Source organism: Hemitrygon akajei, chromosome 27, assembly GCF_048418815.1.
Source record: "Hemitrygon akajei chromosome 27, sHemAka1.3, whole genome shotgun sequence".
NCBI lineage: Eukaryota > Metazoa > Chordata > Chondrichthyes > Myliobatiformes > Dasyatidae > Hemitrygon > Hemitrygon akajei.
In genome coordinates this window covers 55,054,463-55,072,766 of record NC_133150.1, presented here as the reverse complement: position 1 = coordinate 55,072,766, position 18,304 = coordinate 55,054,463, and the positions used below count along the sequence as shown (strand labels likewise).

Genomic DNA, 18,304 nt, shown 5'->3' with positions numbered 1-18,304 from the left:
ATACCCTTTGGCATATTCATCAACAACAATGCTAAATATGAACATGGAGGAAGGTAGAATGGAAGTCATCAGACCATATTGTGAGAGCTACCTGCCCTGTTCAGCCAGGTTTGCAGGATTCACTGGATGTTTGCTCAGCTTTGTACTGATTATAGCGCCTCTAGCTCAGATGCTGTGTGAGGTGTAAGGGCCACGTTAGTCTCCTTTCCCCAGCTTCCCAAAAAAGAGACTGGTCTGTTATCTTAGTGTCTTGTTTATATTTTCTTTCTCTTTACCTCTATTCCCACGAGATTTTCGTGTTGATTTCTCAATAGAAAAAGATTAAGTTAAAGAGCTTTACAGATAGAAAAAAATCATCAGGTGGCGCCCACCAGCAGTGGAGATGCAGGGGCAGACCAGAGTCTCATCCACCTGCAACTGAACAATGGCTGCTGATTGGATGGCGATTAATCATCGTCATCATCATCATCATCATCATCGTCGTCGTCATCATCATCATCATCATCATCATCATCGTCGTCATCATCGTCATCATCATCGTCATCATCATCATCATCTTCTGTGTTGATCTCGCCTGAAAGTACGTCCTCAATCCAGTCCTCTAGCTCATCAGTGCTGGGTAGGTCATCCTCATCCATGTCAAGCCAGACGCTGTCAGCCTGCAGCCATAGAGAGAGAAGGGTGGGGGTGGGGGGAAGATCAAGAGGGAAGAGAGGGAAGGCACAAGAGATTCTGGAGATGGAAATTTGGAGAACGCACACAAAATCTATCAACAACTCTATTTCTGTGGTGAACTACATATACCTGTCTGGACACGCCCCCCCTGCTGACTGCTCCTGTAGCTCCTCCCACTGACTGTGGCTCCTCCCACAGACCCTGGTATAAAGGCGATTGGGGACTCCGCCCCGGTCTCAGTCTCCAGGATGCAGTGTGGTGGTCAATTGCTGCTTGTTCTTTCTTCTAGCCAATAAAAGCCGATATCTTGCCTCACGTCTCAGAGAGTTATTGATGGTGCATCAATTTCCATCTTTAGTATCTTTATTTTTCCCTTTCAGGGTTCTTTTGAAGACCCTGACCTGGAGTTACATGCAAACTTCGGTTCTCTATGGGAATGGGACCTGTTCTCAAGGTTTCAGGACCGGCTGTTGTTGCTTGCCACACCAAGGGTTTGGCCTGAGCGTCTGGCTTGAATTTGAAAGCCTAAGATCTCGGGGCTCTGGAGACGGATGGATCAAGGGTCAGTGTCCTGACAGAAGACTCATGTGTCATCAGGGAGGCTGGAAAATCTTTCGCTGTGGGCCCGAAGACCCGAGATCTTCGCGATCTTCAGGCACAGAGCTTGTAAAAAGCGATGAAACACACTATTTAACATCGTAAACTAGCGGGTTGTTGTTATGTCTCCCATTCACTGTGAAAATGGGGGACACCTCCCTCTCTCTTATTAGGGAGAGAGAGAACCTGTGGTTTGTCAAAAGCTGGATGAAGTGCGATAGTCTTTGGAGTAACTGCAATGTCTGTGTCTTTGCTATCGCCTAGCTCATGCTTGTGCTTGGTAGTGGGTGCGCTTTTTTGCTGGGGAGGGAGAGGGGGGAATTGTTGCTTGTTGCTGCTTACACATGGGAGGGAGGAGCTGGGGGGGACTTTCGGGTTCCCACGTTTAACTACCGTTCAATCTTTGGGGCACTTCTCTGTTTTCATGGATGTTTGTGAAGAAAAAGCATTTCAGAACATATATTGTATACATTTCTCTGATATTAAATTGGACCTTTGGACCTTTGAACCTTTGAAATACTGAAGGAACACAGCAGGTCAAGAAGCATCTGTGGAGGGAAAAGAGCAATCTTTCCTGTTGAGGCAGTGTTGCACCTGTGAATCTGTTGATGTCATTTATTGTATCTGATACTCCCAGTGTGGAATCCTCTACATCAGTGAGTAGTGACCTGGATTGGCAAACGACTTTGTCAAGTACATTTGCATTGCTCGCTGAGATCTTATAACGGCCACCATTTCAACTCTACTTCCCATTCCCATACCTACCTTCAATCAATGATCTCCACAGTGGTCACAGATGCAGGTTGAAGGAGGAACACCTCATATTCTGCCTGGGTACCTCCAATCTGATTGCACGAAAGTAGCCATCTCGAACTTACAGTAATAACTGCCCCCATTTCTTTTTATAACTGCCCACCTTTTTCCCTCATTCTGGTTGCCCTCTCACCCCATCTCCTTCCCATCCTCATGATGTGTCCATGACCTTCTACTGGTTTCCCAACCTCCTTCCCTTTATTGCTCTTCCACCTGTCAACTCCTAGCTTCTCCCATTATTCCCCTTTGCCTCTAATCAATCTTTAACCTCAACAGGTCTCACCTATCAGCTCCCAGTTTGTGCTCCTTCCCTTCCTTCACCTTCTTATTCTGATTTTTGGACCTTTCTATTCCAGTCCTGATGAAGGATCAGCCCAAAACATGAACCGTTCACTTCCCAACATAAATGTTGTTTAGCCTGCTGAGTTCCTCCAGCATTTCCTGTTTGTTATTCAAGAGAGGGAAGGCTCTGTGACTGTGAAAGTTATCCAACCCCCACCCTCAACTCCCTCCATTTTTGATTGCTGCATGAGGTGAGTCCTAACCACATTCTAGATGGGAAGGTGGCTTGCTGTCATGGAGGGGAGACCATGCAGTTCAGGCAAGCCCCTCAAGAGGAGAAATAGAAAGGAGGAGGGCACCTGGAAAGACCTGGTTTCTACACGGACAGATATAGAAAAAATAAGAATCAAATGCAGGAAGAGACCATTCAGCACATTTGGAGTATTGTGTTCTGATCTGGTTGCATCATTATAGGAAGGATGTGGAAGAGAGAGTACAGAAGAGATTTACCAGGGGGATGCTGTCTGGATTTGAGATCATGTCAATGGACAGTAGACAATAGGTGCAGGAGTAGGCCATTCGGCCCTTCGAGCCAGCACTGTCATTCACTGTGATCATGGCTGATCATCCAGAATCAGTACCCCGTTCCTTGCTTCTCCCCATATCCCTTGACTCCGCTATCTTTAAGAGCTCTATGTAACTCTTTCTTGAAAGCATCTAGAGAATTGGCCTCCTCTGCCTTCTGAGGCAGAGTATTCCACAAATCCACAACTCTCTGGGTGAAAAGGTTTTTCCTCAACTCTGTTCTAAATGGCCTAACCCTTATCCTTAAACTGTGGCCTCTGGTTCTGGACTCACCCAACATCGGGAACATGTTTCCTGCCTCTAGCATGTCCAATCCCTTAATAATCTTAGATGTTTCAATCAGATCCCCTCTCATCCTTCTAAATTCCAGTGTATACAAGCTCCAATCTTTCAACATATGACAGTCCTGCCATCCCTGGAATTAACCTCATGTACCTATGCTGCACTCCCTCCATAGCAAGAATGTTCTTCTTCAAATTTGGAGACCAAAACTGCACACAATACTCCAGGTGTGGTCTCACCAGGGCCCTGTACAGCTGCAGAAGCACTTCTTTGCTCCTATACTCAACTCCCCTTGTTATGAAGGCCAACATGCCATTAGCTTTCTTCACTGCCTGCTGTACCTGCATGCTTACTTTCAGTGACTGATGAACAAGGACACCTAGCTCTCGTTGTACTTCCCCTTTTCCTAACTTGACACAATTCAGATAGTATTCTGCTTTCCTGTTCTTGCCACCAAAGTGGATAACTTCACATTTATCCACATTAAACTGCATCTGCCATGCATCTGCCCACTCACTCAACCTGTCCAAGTCATCCTGCATTCTCATAGCATCCTCCTCACATTTCACACTGCCACTGAGCTTTGTGTCATCTGCAAATTTGCTAATGTTACTTTTAATCCCTTCATCTAAATCATTAATGTATATTGTAAATAGCTGCGGTCCCAGCACTGAGCCTTGCGGTACCCCACTAGTCACTGCCTGCCATTCTGAAAAGGACCCATTAATCCCTACTCTTTGTTTCCTGTCTGCCAACCAATTTTCTATCCCTACCCCCAATACCATGTGCTTTAATTTTGCCCACTAATCTCCTATGTGAGACCTTATCAAAGGCTTTCTGAAAGTCCAGGTACACTATATCCACTGGCTCTCCCTTGTCCATTTTCATAGTTACATCCTCAAAAGATTCCAGAAGATTAGTCAAGCATGATTTCCCCTTCGTAAATCCATGCTGACTCGGACCGATCCTGTTACTGCTTTCCCAATTGTCTGGCTTCCTGCTCATCTTTACTATGTTATACTTCTTCTCTTTTATTGTTATACTGTCATTGACTTCCCTTGTCAGCCACGGTCACCCCCTACTCCCCTAGAATCTTTCTTCCTCTTTGGAACGAACTGATCCTGCACCTTCTGTATTATTCCCAGAAATACCTGTCATTGTTGTTCCACTGTCATCCCTGCTAGGGTATCCTTCCAGTCAGCTTTGGCAAGCTCCTCCCTCATGGCTCCATAGTCCCCTTTGTTCAACTGTAATACTGGCACTTCTGATTTTTCCCTTCTCCCTCTCAAATTTTAGATTAAAACTTATCATATTATGGTCACTACCTCCTAATGGCTCCTTTACCTCGAGTTCCCTTATCAAATCTGGTTCATTACACAACACTAAATCCAGAATTGCCTTCTCCCTGGTAGGCTCCAGTACAAGCTGCTCTAAGAATCCTGCATGTTGAAATCCCCCATAACAACTGTAGCATTACCTTTGCGACATGCCAATTTTAACTCTTGATTCAACTTGCACCCTATATCCAGGCTACTGTTTGGGGGCCTGTAGATAACTCCCATTAGGGTCTTTTTGCCCTTACCATTTTTCAGTTCTATCGATACTGTCTCTACATCTCCTGATTCTATGTCACCCCTCACAGGGACTGAATTTCATTCCTCACCAACAGAGCCACCCACCCCCTCTGCCCACCTGTCTTTCCTTTCGAAAGGACATATACCTTTGGAATATTCATTTCCCAGCCCTGGTCCTCTTGCAGCCAGGTCTCTGTTATCATCCTATAACATCATAGTTGCCAATTTCCCACTGAGCCTTAAGCTCATCCACTTTATTTCTTATACTTCGTGTATTCATGTACAGTATTTTTAATCCATTACTCCCCTCACCTTTCACATCAATTCCTATTGCACTTGGCCATGCTCTCCAATCCCTTCCTGAGCTTTCTGTCCCTTTAACTCTGTTGTCTTTCTTAACTTTTCTTATTCTCTCTTTCCCTTTAACTCCATCCTTATATTTCCAGTTTGTCTCCTCCCCCCCCCCCCCCCCACTGCTTAGTTTAAGCACACCCGTGTAGCAGTGGCAAACCTGCCTGCCAGAATGCTGGTCCCCCACCTGTTAAGGTGCAACCCATCCCTTTTGTACAATTCATCCTTACCCCAAAACAGATCCCAAAGGTCTAAGAATCTAAATCCCTGCTCCCCGCACTAGCTCCTCAGCCACACATTCAAATCCCCTATTTCCCTGTTCCTAATGTCTAATGGGGAAAGTTTCAGTGAAATAGGGCTTTTGTCTTTGGAGTGAAAAAAGATGAGAAGTGACTTGATAGAGGTAAAAAAGACGATGAGGGGCATAGATAGAATGGCAGCTGGTGTCTTTTCCCTAGGGCAGCTATGCAAGAGGGCACAATTTTAAGAAGGAAAGTACAGGAGAAATCTCAGAGTTCTTTTCACACACAGAATGATAAGTGCATCGTACACACTGCCATGTGGAAAGGAGGGATTAGATTGGCCTTGGAGTAGATTAGCACAAAAGTACAGTATCGTCGGCCAAAGGGTCTGAACTGTGATATGCTATTCTATGATCAGTGATCGTCCTTCTCTCATTTATCCCACAAGCATGGGAGCAAACTCAGGAAAAAAGTCCAGTGAACTCAGAATAAATGAACACAGAATGGACCCGATCAATGACGACATTGGTAGTGTCGCCTCATCAGAAAGGAGGATCTGTACAGGAGGGCTGAGCACTCCAGTTATGTGAAGAGATTGGAGAGGCTGGGTCTGATCTCTCTGAAGCAGAGGAGGCAGAAAGGTCACAAGAGTCCTCGAACCATGAATCAAAGAAACAGGCTGTCAATCAGTTTTATAAAATCATGTAGATGATGGGATTCTATTTCTCTTGGTGAGAATCTTTGAAACAAGAGAGTTTATAATGATTGGAGGTTTCAGAGGAGTTCTGGAAAGAATGTTTTTCCCATAGGAGTTTAGAACCTATACACACTGCCTGAGGGTGGGGTGGAGTGTGGAGACAGAGACTCTCATCACACCACACTGATGCATCTGGATCAGCACTTGAATAACCGAGGAAGGTGCGGACTGAGTGCTGTGAAATGGAATTGAAATAGATAGAGACAATAATCACCATGGGCATGATGGGCCGAAAGGTCTCCATCTGTGCTGCATAATACCAATACCAATCCTGGAGCCACAGGCAAGTTTTTGGTAGATTTGAGCATAGTAAATGGTGTGACTTTACTTAAGAAGGGCAGCAAAGAAAAATCTATGAACCATGGACCAGTAAGCCAAACAACTGTGGTTGGTAGGTTACTACATGGAATTCAGAGGAATAAGTTACACAAACATCTGGAGGGACAGGGGTTGATTAAGGGTAGTCAATATGCCTTTATGTGTGGGAAATCATGTTTCATGAACTTGATTGAGCTTTTTGATGAAGTGTCCAAGGTGGTCGATGAAGGCAGGGCATTGGACATGATCTATATGGAATTCAGTAAGGCCTTTTTTAAGGTTAAGCATGGCCATCGGCTATGGGTACAAGATCACTCCAGATCCAAGGAGATCTGGCTAACTGATGGTGTAAAGCAGAGGGTGATGATGCAATGTTGCTAGTCGGAATGGAGGCCCATAATTAGTGGTATTCCCCAGAGGTATACCACTGCTATTATCAGCTACATCTATATGGATGAAAATATACAAAAGATGGCTTGTACGTTTGCAAGAAGTCGTTGGTATCGTTGGTAGGTGGTATCATTGACAATGAAAATGATTATCAGGATTTACAGTGAGATCTTGAACATTTTGATAAGTGGACCGAGAAATGGCAAATGGAGTTTAATTTCGATACGTGTGAGGTATTGCATTTTCAAAAGTCATATCCAGGTAGGAAGTGCCCTGGAGAATGTTGTGGTACAGAAAGACCTTGGAAAACTTGGTACATGGTTTTTGAAAGTGGCACCACAGATAAACATGATAGTGAAGAAGATGCTTTTCATCAGTCAGGGTGCAGGGTAATAAGTTGAGATTTTATGGTGCAATTGTACAATTGGAGTGTTGTGTTCAGTTTTGCTCACTCTACTGTAAGAAATGTTATTGAACTGGGAAGCGCACGGAAAAGATATACAAGGATGTTGGCAGAATTGTAAAGACTGGGTTAAAGGGAGAAGTTGGACTATAATACCATAAGACATAGGAGCAGAATTAGTCCATTTGATCCACTGAGTCTGCTCTGCCATTCAATCATGGCTGATCCTTTTTTACTCCTCCTGAACCCCATTTCCCAGCCTCCTCCCCATAAATTTTGATGCCATGTCCAATCAAGAACATATCAATATCTGCCTTAAATGCATCCAATAACCTGGACACCAGAGCTGCACATGGCAACAAATTCCACAAATTCACCACCCTCTGGCTAAAGAAATTTCTCTGCATCTCTGCTTTAAATGGATGCCTCTCTAACCTGAGGCTGTGCCCTCTTGTCCTAGACTATCCCATCTTGGGAAATCCTTTCCACATCTACTCTGTCTAGGCCTTTCAACATTCGAAAGGTTTCAATGAGATCACCCTCATCCGTCCAACTAATTCCAGGGAGTACAGACCCAGAGCTATCAAATGTTCCTCGTATAAAAACACTTTCATTCCTGGAGTCATCCTTGTGAACTTCCTCTGGACTCTCTCCAATGCCAACATATCTCTTCTAAGATGAAGAGCCCAAAACTGCACACAATACTCAAGGTGAGGTCTCACCAATGCCTTATACAGCCTTAGCATTACACCCCTGCTCTTGTATTCTAGACCTCTTGAAATGAGTGCTAACATTGCATTTGCCTTCCTCACCACTGACTCAACATTTAGGGTGTTCTACACAAGCATAGTCAAGTCTACTTGCATCTCAGATTTTTGGATTTTCTCCCCATTTAGAAAATAGTCCGCACTTTTATTTCTACTACCAAAGTGAATGACCATGCATTTTCCAACATTATATTTCATTTGCCACTTTCTTGCCCATTCTCCAAATCTAAGTCCTTCTGCATCCTACCTGTTTCCTCAACACCACCTGCTCCTCCACCAACTTTCGTATCATCTGCAAACTTGGCCAGAAAGCCATCTATTTCAACATCTAAATCATTTATATACAGCATAAAAAGAAGTGGTTCCAACACCGACCCCTGCAGAACACGACTAGATACTGACAGCCAACCAGACAAGGATCCTTTTACTCCCACTCCCTACCTCCTTCCAATCAGCTAATGCTCTAACCACACTAGTAATTTTCCTGTAATACCATGGGCTCTTAAGTTGGAAAGCAGCCTCATATGTGGCACCTTGTCAAAGGCCTTCTGAAAGTCTAAATATACAACATCCACTGCATTCCCTTTATCTATCCTACATGTAGTCTCCTCAAAGAATTCTGACAGGTTTGTCAAGCAGGATTTTCCATGGAGGTAACCATGCTGACTTTGTCCTATCTTGTCCTGTATCACCAAGTACTCCATCACCTCATCCTTAACAATTGTCTCTGACATCTTCCCAACTACTGAGGTCAGGCTAACTGGTCTATAATTTCCTTTCTGCTGCCTTCCTCCTTTCTTAAAGAGTGGAGTGATGTGCAATTTTCCAGTCCCCTGGCACCATGCCAGAGTCCAGTGATTTTTTGAAAGATCATTTCTAATTCTGCCACAATCTCTAACTCTACCTCTTTCAGAACCCTAGGGTGCAGTTCATCTGGTTAAGGTGACTTATGTACTTTTAGGTCTTTCAGCTTCTTGAGCACCTTCTTCCTTGTAATAGTAACTGTAACCACTTCTCTTCTTTAAACACACTACAGCATCTGGCACACTGTTAGTGTCTTCCACAATGAAGGCTCATGCAAAATACTCATTTAGTTCATCTGCCACCTCGTCTCCCATTATTTCTCCTGCCTTATTTTCTAGCTGTCCTATATCCATTCTCATCTTTTATTTTTTACATACTTGAAGAAGTTTCTGCTATCCACTTTGAAATTACTTGCTAGCTTGCTTTCATATTTCATCTTTTCCCTTCTAATGATTCTTTTAGTTGCTCTCTATAGGCTTTTAAAAATTTCCCAATCCTCTATCTTCCCACCATTTTTTTCTTTGTTGTACGCCCTTTCTTTTGCTTTTACAATAGCTTTGACTTCCCTTGTCAGCCACTGTTGTACCATTTTACCATTTGAGTATTTCTTCATTTTTGGAATACACATGTCCTGCACCTTCCTCATTTTTCCCAGAAATGCACGCCATTGCTGTTCTGCTGACATCTCTGCCAGCAGTTCCTTCCAATTTACTTTGGTCAACTCCTCTCTTATACCAGCAACACACACAAAATGCTGGTGGAATGCAGCAAGCCAGGCAGCATCTACAGGAAGAAGTACAGTTGACACTGAGGGCTGAGACCCTTCATCAGGACTAACTGAAAGAAGAGATAGTAAGAGATTTGAAAGTGGGAGGTGACACTTCACCTGTGAGTCGGCTAGTGTGATATACTGCATCCGGTGCTCCTGGTGCAGCTTTCTATATATTGGTGAGAATCCGACGCAGACTGGGAGACCGTTTCGCTGAACACCTATGCTCTGTCTGCCAGAGAGAGCAGGACCTCTCAGTGGGTACACATTCTAATTCCATGTCCCATTCCCATTCCGATATGTCAATCCATGGCCTCCTCTACTGTCAAGATGAAGCCACACTCAGTTTGGAGGAACAACACCTTATATTCTGTCTGGGTAGCCTCCAACCTGATGGCATGAACATTGATTTCTCTAACTTCCATTAATGCCCCTCCTCCCCCTCTTACCCCATCCCTTTTTTATTTATTTGTTTATTGTTTTTTTCTCCTTTTCTCTCTTTTTTTCTCTCTCTGTCCCTCTCACAATCACTCCTTGCCTGCTCTCCTTCTTCCTCTGGTGCTCCCCTCCCCCTTTCTTTCTCCTTAGGCTTCCCGTCCCATGATCCTTTCCCTTCTCCAGCAGTGTATCACTTTTGCCAATCAATTTTCCAGCTCTTAGCTTCATCCCTCCCCCTCCTGTCTTCTCCTATCATTTCAGATCTCCCCCTCCTCTCCCACTTTCAAATCTCTTACTATCTCTTCTTTCCGTTAGTCCTGGCGAAGGGTCTCGGCCCGAAACATCGACTGTACTTCTTCCTATAGATGCTGCCTGGCCTGATGCATTCCACTAGCATTTTGTGTGTGTTGCTTGAATTTCCAGCTTCTGCAGATTTCCTCATGTTTCCTCTCTTATACCACTGTAATTTCCCTTACTCTGCTGAAATACTGCAGTCAGACTTTACTTTTTCCCTATAAAATTTCAAATTGAATACAATCATATTCTGATCACTGGTTCCTAAAGGTCTTTTACTCTAAGCTCCCTAATCGCCTCCAGTTCATTGCACAACACCCAATCAAGTATAGCTCAATGACAAATTGCTCTAAAAAGCCATTCAACGTTCACTCTCTTGAGATCCATTACCAACCTAATTTTCCCAATCAACCTGCATGTTAAAATCTTCCATGACTATCATAACATTTCCCTTTTGACACGTCTTTTCTATTTTCTGTTGTAATCTGTGGTTCACATCCCAGTCACTGTTGCAATCCAGTTTCTTCCTCAGCACTGTCTACCTGTCCACCTATCTTTGTATCATCTGCAAACTTTGCCACAAAGCCATCAATTCCATTCTCTAAATGACTGGCAAACAATGTGAAAAGTAGTGGTCCCAATACTGACCCCTGAGGAACACAACTAGTCACTGGCAGCCAACCAGAAAAGGCCTTCTTTATTCCCACTCAATGCCTCCTGCCTTTATCCATGCCAATATCTTTCCTGTAAAGCTATAGGATTTTAACCTGTTAAGCAGTTTCATGTGTGGCACTTTATCAACTGCCATTTGAAAATACAAGTAAATGATATCCACTGCCTCTCCTTTGTCCACCCAGCTGAATACTTCCTCAAAGGACTCCAACAGATTTGTTAGGCAAGATTTCCCTTATAGAAACCATGCTTCATTTGACTTAGGTTTGTCATTAATATCAAGTTACCCTGAAACCAAATCCTTAATAATAAACTCCAACACTTTCCCAACCACTGAGGTTAGGCTAACTGGCCTATAATTTCATTTATTTTGCCTTCCTCCCTTACTTAAAGAGTGGAATGACATTTGCAATTCTCCAGTCCTCCAGGTCCATGCTAGAATCAAGTGATTCTTGAAAGATCATGTCCAATGCATCCATTATCTCAACAGCAACCTCTCTCAGGACTCTGGGACGTAGTTCATCTGGTCCAGGTGACTTATCCACCTTAAGACCTTTGACTTTGCCTAGCACTTTTAGTATCCTGCTTTATATTATTGGCAAGTTTGCCCTCATATTTCATCTTTTCCTTCTTATGGCTTGTTTAGTTGCCTTTTGTTGGATTTTTAAAGCTGCCCAATCATCCAACTTTCCTCTCACTTTTGCTACCTTATATGCCTTTTCCTTGGCTTCTATGCAGTCCTTAACTTCCTTTGTCAGCCACAGTTGCCTATCCCTGTCAGTTAAGAACTTCCTCTTCTGTGGGACATGTCTATCCTGTGCCTTGTATTAATCGCAGAAACTTCAGCCTCCTCTGCTCGGCCGTCATCTCTGCCAGTATCCTCCTGCTGGTCAAGCTCCTCTCTCATGCCTCTGTAACTCCCTTTATTCTATTGCAATATTGATATATGTGACTTGTACTTCTCCCTCTCAAACTGCAGTATGAATTCAATCATATTATGATCACTGTCCCCGCAGGGTTCCTTTACAATAAGCTCCCTAATGGGATCTGGGTTATTACACAACACCCAATTTAAGATCGTCTTTTCCCTAGTAGGTTCAAGCACAAGTTGCTCTAAAAAGTAATCTCATAGGCGTTCAACAACTTCCCTTTCTTGCGATCTGACACCAACCTGATTTTTCCAACCCCCTTGCATATTGAAGTCCCTCATTACAATTGTGACGTTACCCTTGTAACATGCCTTTTCCGGGTCCCTTTGCAATCTCAACCCCACACCATGGCAACTATTTGAAGGTCTATAAATGATTCCCATCATGTTTTTTTTTAACCCTTGAAGTTTCTTAACTCCACCCACAAAGATTCAACATTCTCTGACCCTATGTCACCTCTTTCTAAAGATGTAATTTCATCTCTTACCAAAAGAGCCACACCACCGCCTACGCCTTCCTCCCTGTCCTTTCAATACAAAGTATGTTCTTTGATGTTAAGCTCCCAGCTATGGCCTTCTTTTATCCATGACTCAGTGATGCCCACATCATGCTGACCAATCTCTAACTATGCCACAAGTTCGTCCACCTAATAATGAACGCTACGCACATTTAAATACAGCAACTTCAGTCCTGCGCTCTTCACCCTTTTGACTTTTGCCTGTGATATAACTAAACTCTTTGCTGTCTGGATTTATACCCAGTCATTGGCTTGAACTTCCTTACATTCATGTTACACCCATCATCTACTTGTAAACATGCTGGCTCATCCTCAGCTCTATCATACTGGTTCCCCTCTCCCTGCCCTTTTAGTTTAAAGCACTCCCAACAGCTCTAGTAAACCTGCTCGCAAGATTATTGGTCCCCCTCAGATTCAAGTGCAACCCATCCCTTTTGTACATGTTCCATCTGTCCCAGAGGGGTCCCAATGATCCAGAAAACAAAATCCCTGTCCCCCTGCTCCAACTCTTCAGCCACACATTTATCTGCCACCTCATTCTATTCCTTTCCTCACTGTCATGTGGCACAAGCAGCAATCCCAAGATTACTACCCTTGAAGTCCTGCTTTTCAGCTTCCTTCCTAACTCTGTATTCTGTGTTTAGAACCACCTCCCTCTTTCTACCCATGTCATTGATACTAATATATACCACAACTTCCAGCTGCTCTCCTTCCTTTTTCAGGATATTATGGACACGTTCAGAAACATTGCGGGTCCTGGCACCTGGGAGGCAAACTACTATCCATGTTTCTTTTTCACACCCGCATAATCACCTATCTGTGCTCCTAAGCATTGGAAAGGGTACTGAGGAAATTTATCAGGATGCTGCCTGGTTTAGAGAGTATGGGTTATGATCAGAGATTAAGGGAACTAGGGCTTTACTCTTTGGAGAGAAGGAGGATGAGAGGAGACATGATAGAGCTGTACAGGATATTAAGAGGAATAGACAGAGTGGACAGCCAGCGCCTCTTCCCCAGGGCACCACTGCTCAGTACAAGAGGACATGGCTTTAAGGTAAGGGGAGGGAAGTTCAAGGGGGATATTAGAGGAAGGTTTTTCACTCAGAGAGTGGTTGGTGCGTGGAATGCACTGCCTGAGTCAATGGTGGAGGCAGGTACACTAGTGAAATTTAAGAGACTACTAGACAGGTATATGGAGGAATTTAAGGTGGGGGGGGGGTTATATGGGAGGCAGGGTTTGAGGGTCGGCACAACATTGTGGACCAAAGGGCCTGTAATGTGCTGTACTATTCTATGTTCTATGTTCTAATTATAGAATCCTCTATCAGTGCTGCCATCTTCTGCAGAGCCACAGGGGCAGACTCAGTGCTAGGGGCAGGGCTGTTGTTGCCTCTCCCATGTAGGTCCTCCTCTCTCCTTAGTGTACTCAAAATGGAGCACTTATTATTGATGGAGGTGGCCATAAGAATGCTCTCCACTATCTGACGTTCTCCCTTCCCTACTTAATAATCTTTCTGCTGTGTCAGGCTAGGGTCTAAATGGTGTTGGACATGGTTCCAGCAACCTGTCACTGATCTTATATTCTGTGTCTAGGTTGCAGAACAGTGATTCTTCTGCCCTTCTGTCTCCAGAATGACACTTCTTATCCACATTTTTTGTTATACCACCCACTGACAGACAGTTGGAACCTAACAGAAGAGAGGGGAAAAGGGTCATAGCGTGTGAGGAGGGCTGGGACCTGGGCAATACAGACATCACATACAATTCTGCAGGAACAGAGGGAGCTGTAGCATCCAATGGTGACACCTTCCAGTGGAAGGAGTCACCATTCTGACCCACAGAGAGTCGCAGTATTACCGACTCACAGATTTGTACAGCATAGAAGCAGACCCATAGTGTCCATGGTGACCCTACTGTCCATCTACACTAACCCTATTTGCTCAAATTAGGACTGCTTCCTGTTCCTTGTCTTCTGGTAACTGTCTAAATGCTTGTTAAACATGGTGATGTGGTGAGCAGCAATGTTCTAACAGGGATACAGGAACAAAACATAATGCAGAGGATTGAATCTGGAAACAGGAACTTGCCAACTTAAGGGACAGCCCAATTCTCCATAAGGAAAAAATCCTGGATACCACACAAACCGTTGTTATCCTGCAGGTTGTGAACAAGCATGGAGGGCAGTTATAAACACTGTCCTTAGCATATAATAAAAGTTTAGATCAGGATAACCAGGTATTATCTCCAAGTTGCAGATGACAGAAAGCTGGGCTGTGAGGTAGATGGTGAGGGTGCAAAGAAGTTGCAGGCTGATTTTGACTGGCTAAGAGAGTGGCAGAAATGTCAGCAGGTTAATGTAGTGGGGTGAGTTAAATCAGGTGCAATGCACTGTGGCCTGCTCCTGTGCCAGAGTTAATATGGAATTGTATCCCCAACATGTCTGTTCCCCACCCTTCCCATTACAGCTCTGCAACCATCACCCCCCCACCCACACACACATATACATACACAACTCACCGGCCCTTCAGAAGGCCACCTCATACATGCAAAACACTTACGTCAGTGACATTGACGATGCCAATCTGGGGTTCAGACAAATCGATGTTGAATGTTTTCTCCCAGTATGGGTTCAGCTGCAGGGAGGGAAATGGGAGAGAGGTGAGCAGAGATTAGGGATGGAGGGCAGGCATGGCCAAAAGGCAGGGTCAGCAAAAGGGGAATGACAATGACTTTTCCTCCCCGAAAAGAAGCTGGTGTAATGTTCAGGATAAACGTAAATGTTCTGTCCCTCCTTCCAGGTTTACAGCATTTTGCAAACTTTGATAGAAAGTGCCCACAGATATCCCATCCAACAGACTTCCCAGCACTCAACTCTTGGCAGGACCAGGAGAGGTGGTAGCCAGCCTGACGTAAGGCCCAGGACACTGGGAAGGGTCTAATCACAAGCAAAAGAAAATCTGCAGATGCTAGAAATCCAAGCAACAGACACAAAATGCTGGAGGAACTAAGCAGGCCTGGCAGCATCTATGGAAAAGAATATACTGTAGTCGATGTTTTGGGCCAAGACCATGTCATAGGAGCAGAATTAGGCCATTCAGCCGATCTAGTCCCTTCACCAGGACTGAAGAAAAAAAAAGAGGAACCAGAGTTAGAAGGTAGGAGGAGGAGAGGAAGAAACACAAGGTGATAGGTAAAACCTTGAGGGGGTGAAGGATGAAGTAAAAAGCTGGAAGTTGATTGGTGAAAGAGATACAGGGCTGGAGAAGGAGAAATCTGATAGGAGAGGACTGAAGGCCATGGAAGAAAGAAAGGGAGGAGGAGCATTAGAGGAAGTGATGGGCAGGTAAGGAGATAAGGTGAGAGAGGGAAAGGAGAATGAGAAATGGTGAAGGAGGTGGTTTAATTCCACTTCCCATTCCCATTCTGACATGTCAGTCCATGGCCTCCTCTACTATCGTGATGAGGCCACACTCAGGTTGGAGGAGGAACACCTTACATTCCTCCTGGGTAGCTTCCAACCGGATGGCATGAACACCAATTTCTTGAACCTGGTAATGCCCCGCCCCCTTCACCATTCTCCATTCCCTTTTCACCTCTCTCACCTTATCTACTTTCCTGCCTATCATCCCCTCTCGTGCTCCTCTCCCTTTTCGTTTTTCCATTGCCTTCTCTCTTATCAGATTCCCCCTTCTATAGCCCTGTATCTCTCACCAATCAACTTCCCAGCTCTTAACTTTAGCCCCTCCCACCCTCCAATTTCACCTGTCACCCTGTGTTTCTTCCTCTCCTCTCCCCACCTTCTAACTTTGACTCATCATCTTTATTTTTCCAGTCTTGATAAAGGGTCTAGGCCTGAAACATCAACTGCACTCTTTTCCATAGATGCTGCTGGCCTGCTGAGTTCCTCCTGCATTTTGTGTCTGTTGCACTGGAAAATATTATGGTCAGAGTAAGATTACAGCAAAGCCAGGCATTACGTGTAGGGATAGGCCAATGATTAAGTAAAGGGAACAGCTGGGTTGGAGTACGGTTTAGATTAAGGGTATTGTTAGGATTGCAAGTACATTTAAATAAAATCACAGTGAGTCTGAGGCTGGGACACAATGAGCACTGGGAACTGAGCAAGTGTTAGGGTCTGGCTTCAGGTAAGGGCTTGATGATGAGGGTCAGGCAGAGCACTTAAGTCAGGTTTAGAGTCAGTGACATAGAAAGTGGAACAGACGTTGGGAGGGGTTGGGAGTGAGGGGCCTTGGGAATGGTTGGAAAGTGAGGGAGCTGTAGGTAAGGGTTGAGGAATGAAAGAGACATTGGGAAGTTTTTGGAAGTGGGACAGATATATGGAAGAGTTGTGCAGTGAAGGCACCTTGGGGAGGGTTTTCATGTGAGGAAGCCATTCAGATATAAAGTGCTGGGAACTGTGGATTGATATGAAATGTGAGGCTTATGGATTTGAGATGGTCTTAGAGCCTGGGCAGTGAGGTTGTACCCAGGTTTTGTGTGAGCTGGGGCTCAGGATGTTTTAGGGTAGGACATGGATGTAGGAGTTTGGTTTGGGGAGTAAAGACAAAGGTGTGTAGGCACGGGGACAGGTTGTGTTCATCTGGGAACCATCAGTGAATCAAAGTTCTCAGTGTAACAGGTACCAGAGGGAAGTCTTCGGGATCGATCCAGATGATGCTGAGGTCTGGATTGTCTGTGTTGTCCTCTGCCACTTCCTTCAGAATCTCCAGGAATTCATACCCATCTAGGACAGGGAGAATCCAGTGGGAAAGAGAGAAGCAGTGATTATGGCAGTGATAGTACATCGATGCAACTTCACCTTCAGTGTGACTCCTTGCCACCCCCCACAGAGCATAGCACCCTCACTGGCTCCACCCACAGCTAGCAGATCCCTCATTGCTCTATTGAACAGTGAGGAGCTCCCTTACTCTGTCCTTCCCATAGAATGGTGCTCCCTCAACAGTGAGCGGTTGTTAGTATGAAAATTGATTAGATAGCAATAGAAGTAATGGCCAGAGGAGGTTACAGAGATGGGGAGGTGCATAGATGTCAGAGGAAGCTACAGAGACAGGAAGGGTGTAGAGGACAGAGAAGGTTACAGGGATAAGGAAGTTGGGGGGAACAGAGGGGGTGACAGCAATGGAGAATGGGTCGGGTCCGGTGGGGTGACAGGAATAAAGACTGCTCTCTCAAAATAACTAATGCCCATTCCCCCCACCTTGTGTTTCCAAAATAAAGCCAACAAGATTGGCCTCAGCCCTGTCTCTGGGCATCACCTGCATCATCCTCCTCTGCAAAGGCCACGATGTGTATCCCATTGATGTCGTCCTCCTGAGTCCAGATGGGTGGTGGGGTGTAGGGATGGGGAAGACAAAGAATCACAAGGTCATGAAACAGCTTGTGTCACCAAAGCTGCATCACAGGCAGCGGAAGTTGAAAGGTCACTAGAGGGGTGATAGCAGAACAGTCTCTGAGCAACATGAACACTCACCCAGGTCTCGTACATACTGTCAGGCTTCAGCTTCCGCAGAGTAGCCCTGCAATCATTCAAACCATTATGTTTAGAAAATCATTGAGCATTTCCACAGTAAAGCTCTCCCTGCACTTATATATTACACACTCCCTCTACACTGTCCCATCACACACTCCCAGGGGAGGGTCAGACACAGAGTGAAGCTCCCTCTACACTGTCCCATCACACACTCCCAGGGGAGGGTCAGACACAGAGTGAAGCTCCCTCTACACTGTCCCATCACACACTCCCAGGGGAGGGTTAGACACAGAGTGAAGCTCCCTCTACACTGTCCATTACACATTCCCAGGGGAGGGTTAGACACAAAGTGAG

The 18,304-nt window shown here is 44.9% G+C and overlaps 1 protein-coding gene across 1 annotated transcript in view; it reads right to left on the bottom strand.

Annotated features, from left to right (window-relative positions):
- Positions 1-237: 237 nt before the first annotated feature.
- LOC140717440 (calsequestrin-1-like) overlaps positions 238-18,304 on the bottom strand; it is a 52,442-nt gene continuing 34,375 nt past the window's right edge. The window contains exons 7-11 of the mRNA XM_073031039.1: positions 17,951-17,996; positions 17,736-17,790; positions 17,103-17,203; positions 15,018-15,092; positions 238-659 (exon numbers count right to left, since the gene is read on the bottom strand). Of these exons, the coding sequence (XP_072887140.1) occupies positions 447-659; positions 15,018-15,092; positions 17,103-17,203; positions 17,736-17,790; positions 17,951-17,996 (490 nt within the window). The 3' untranslated portion in view covers positions 238-446. The remainder of the gene's footprint in view (positions 660-15,017; positions 15,093-17,102; positions 17,204-17,735; positions 17,791-17,950; positions 17,997-18,304) is intronic.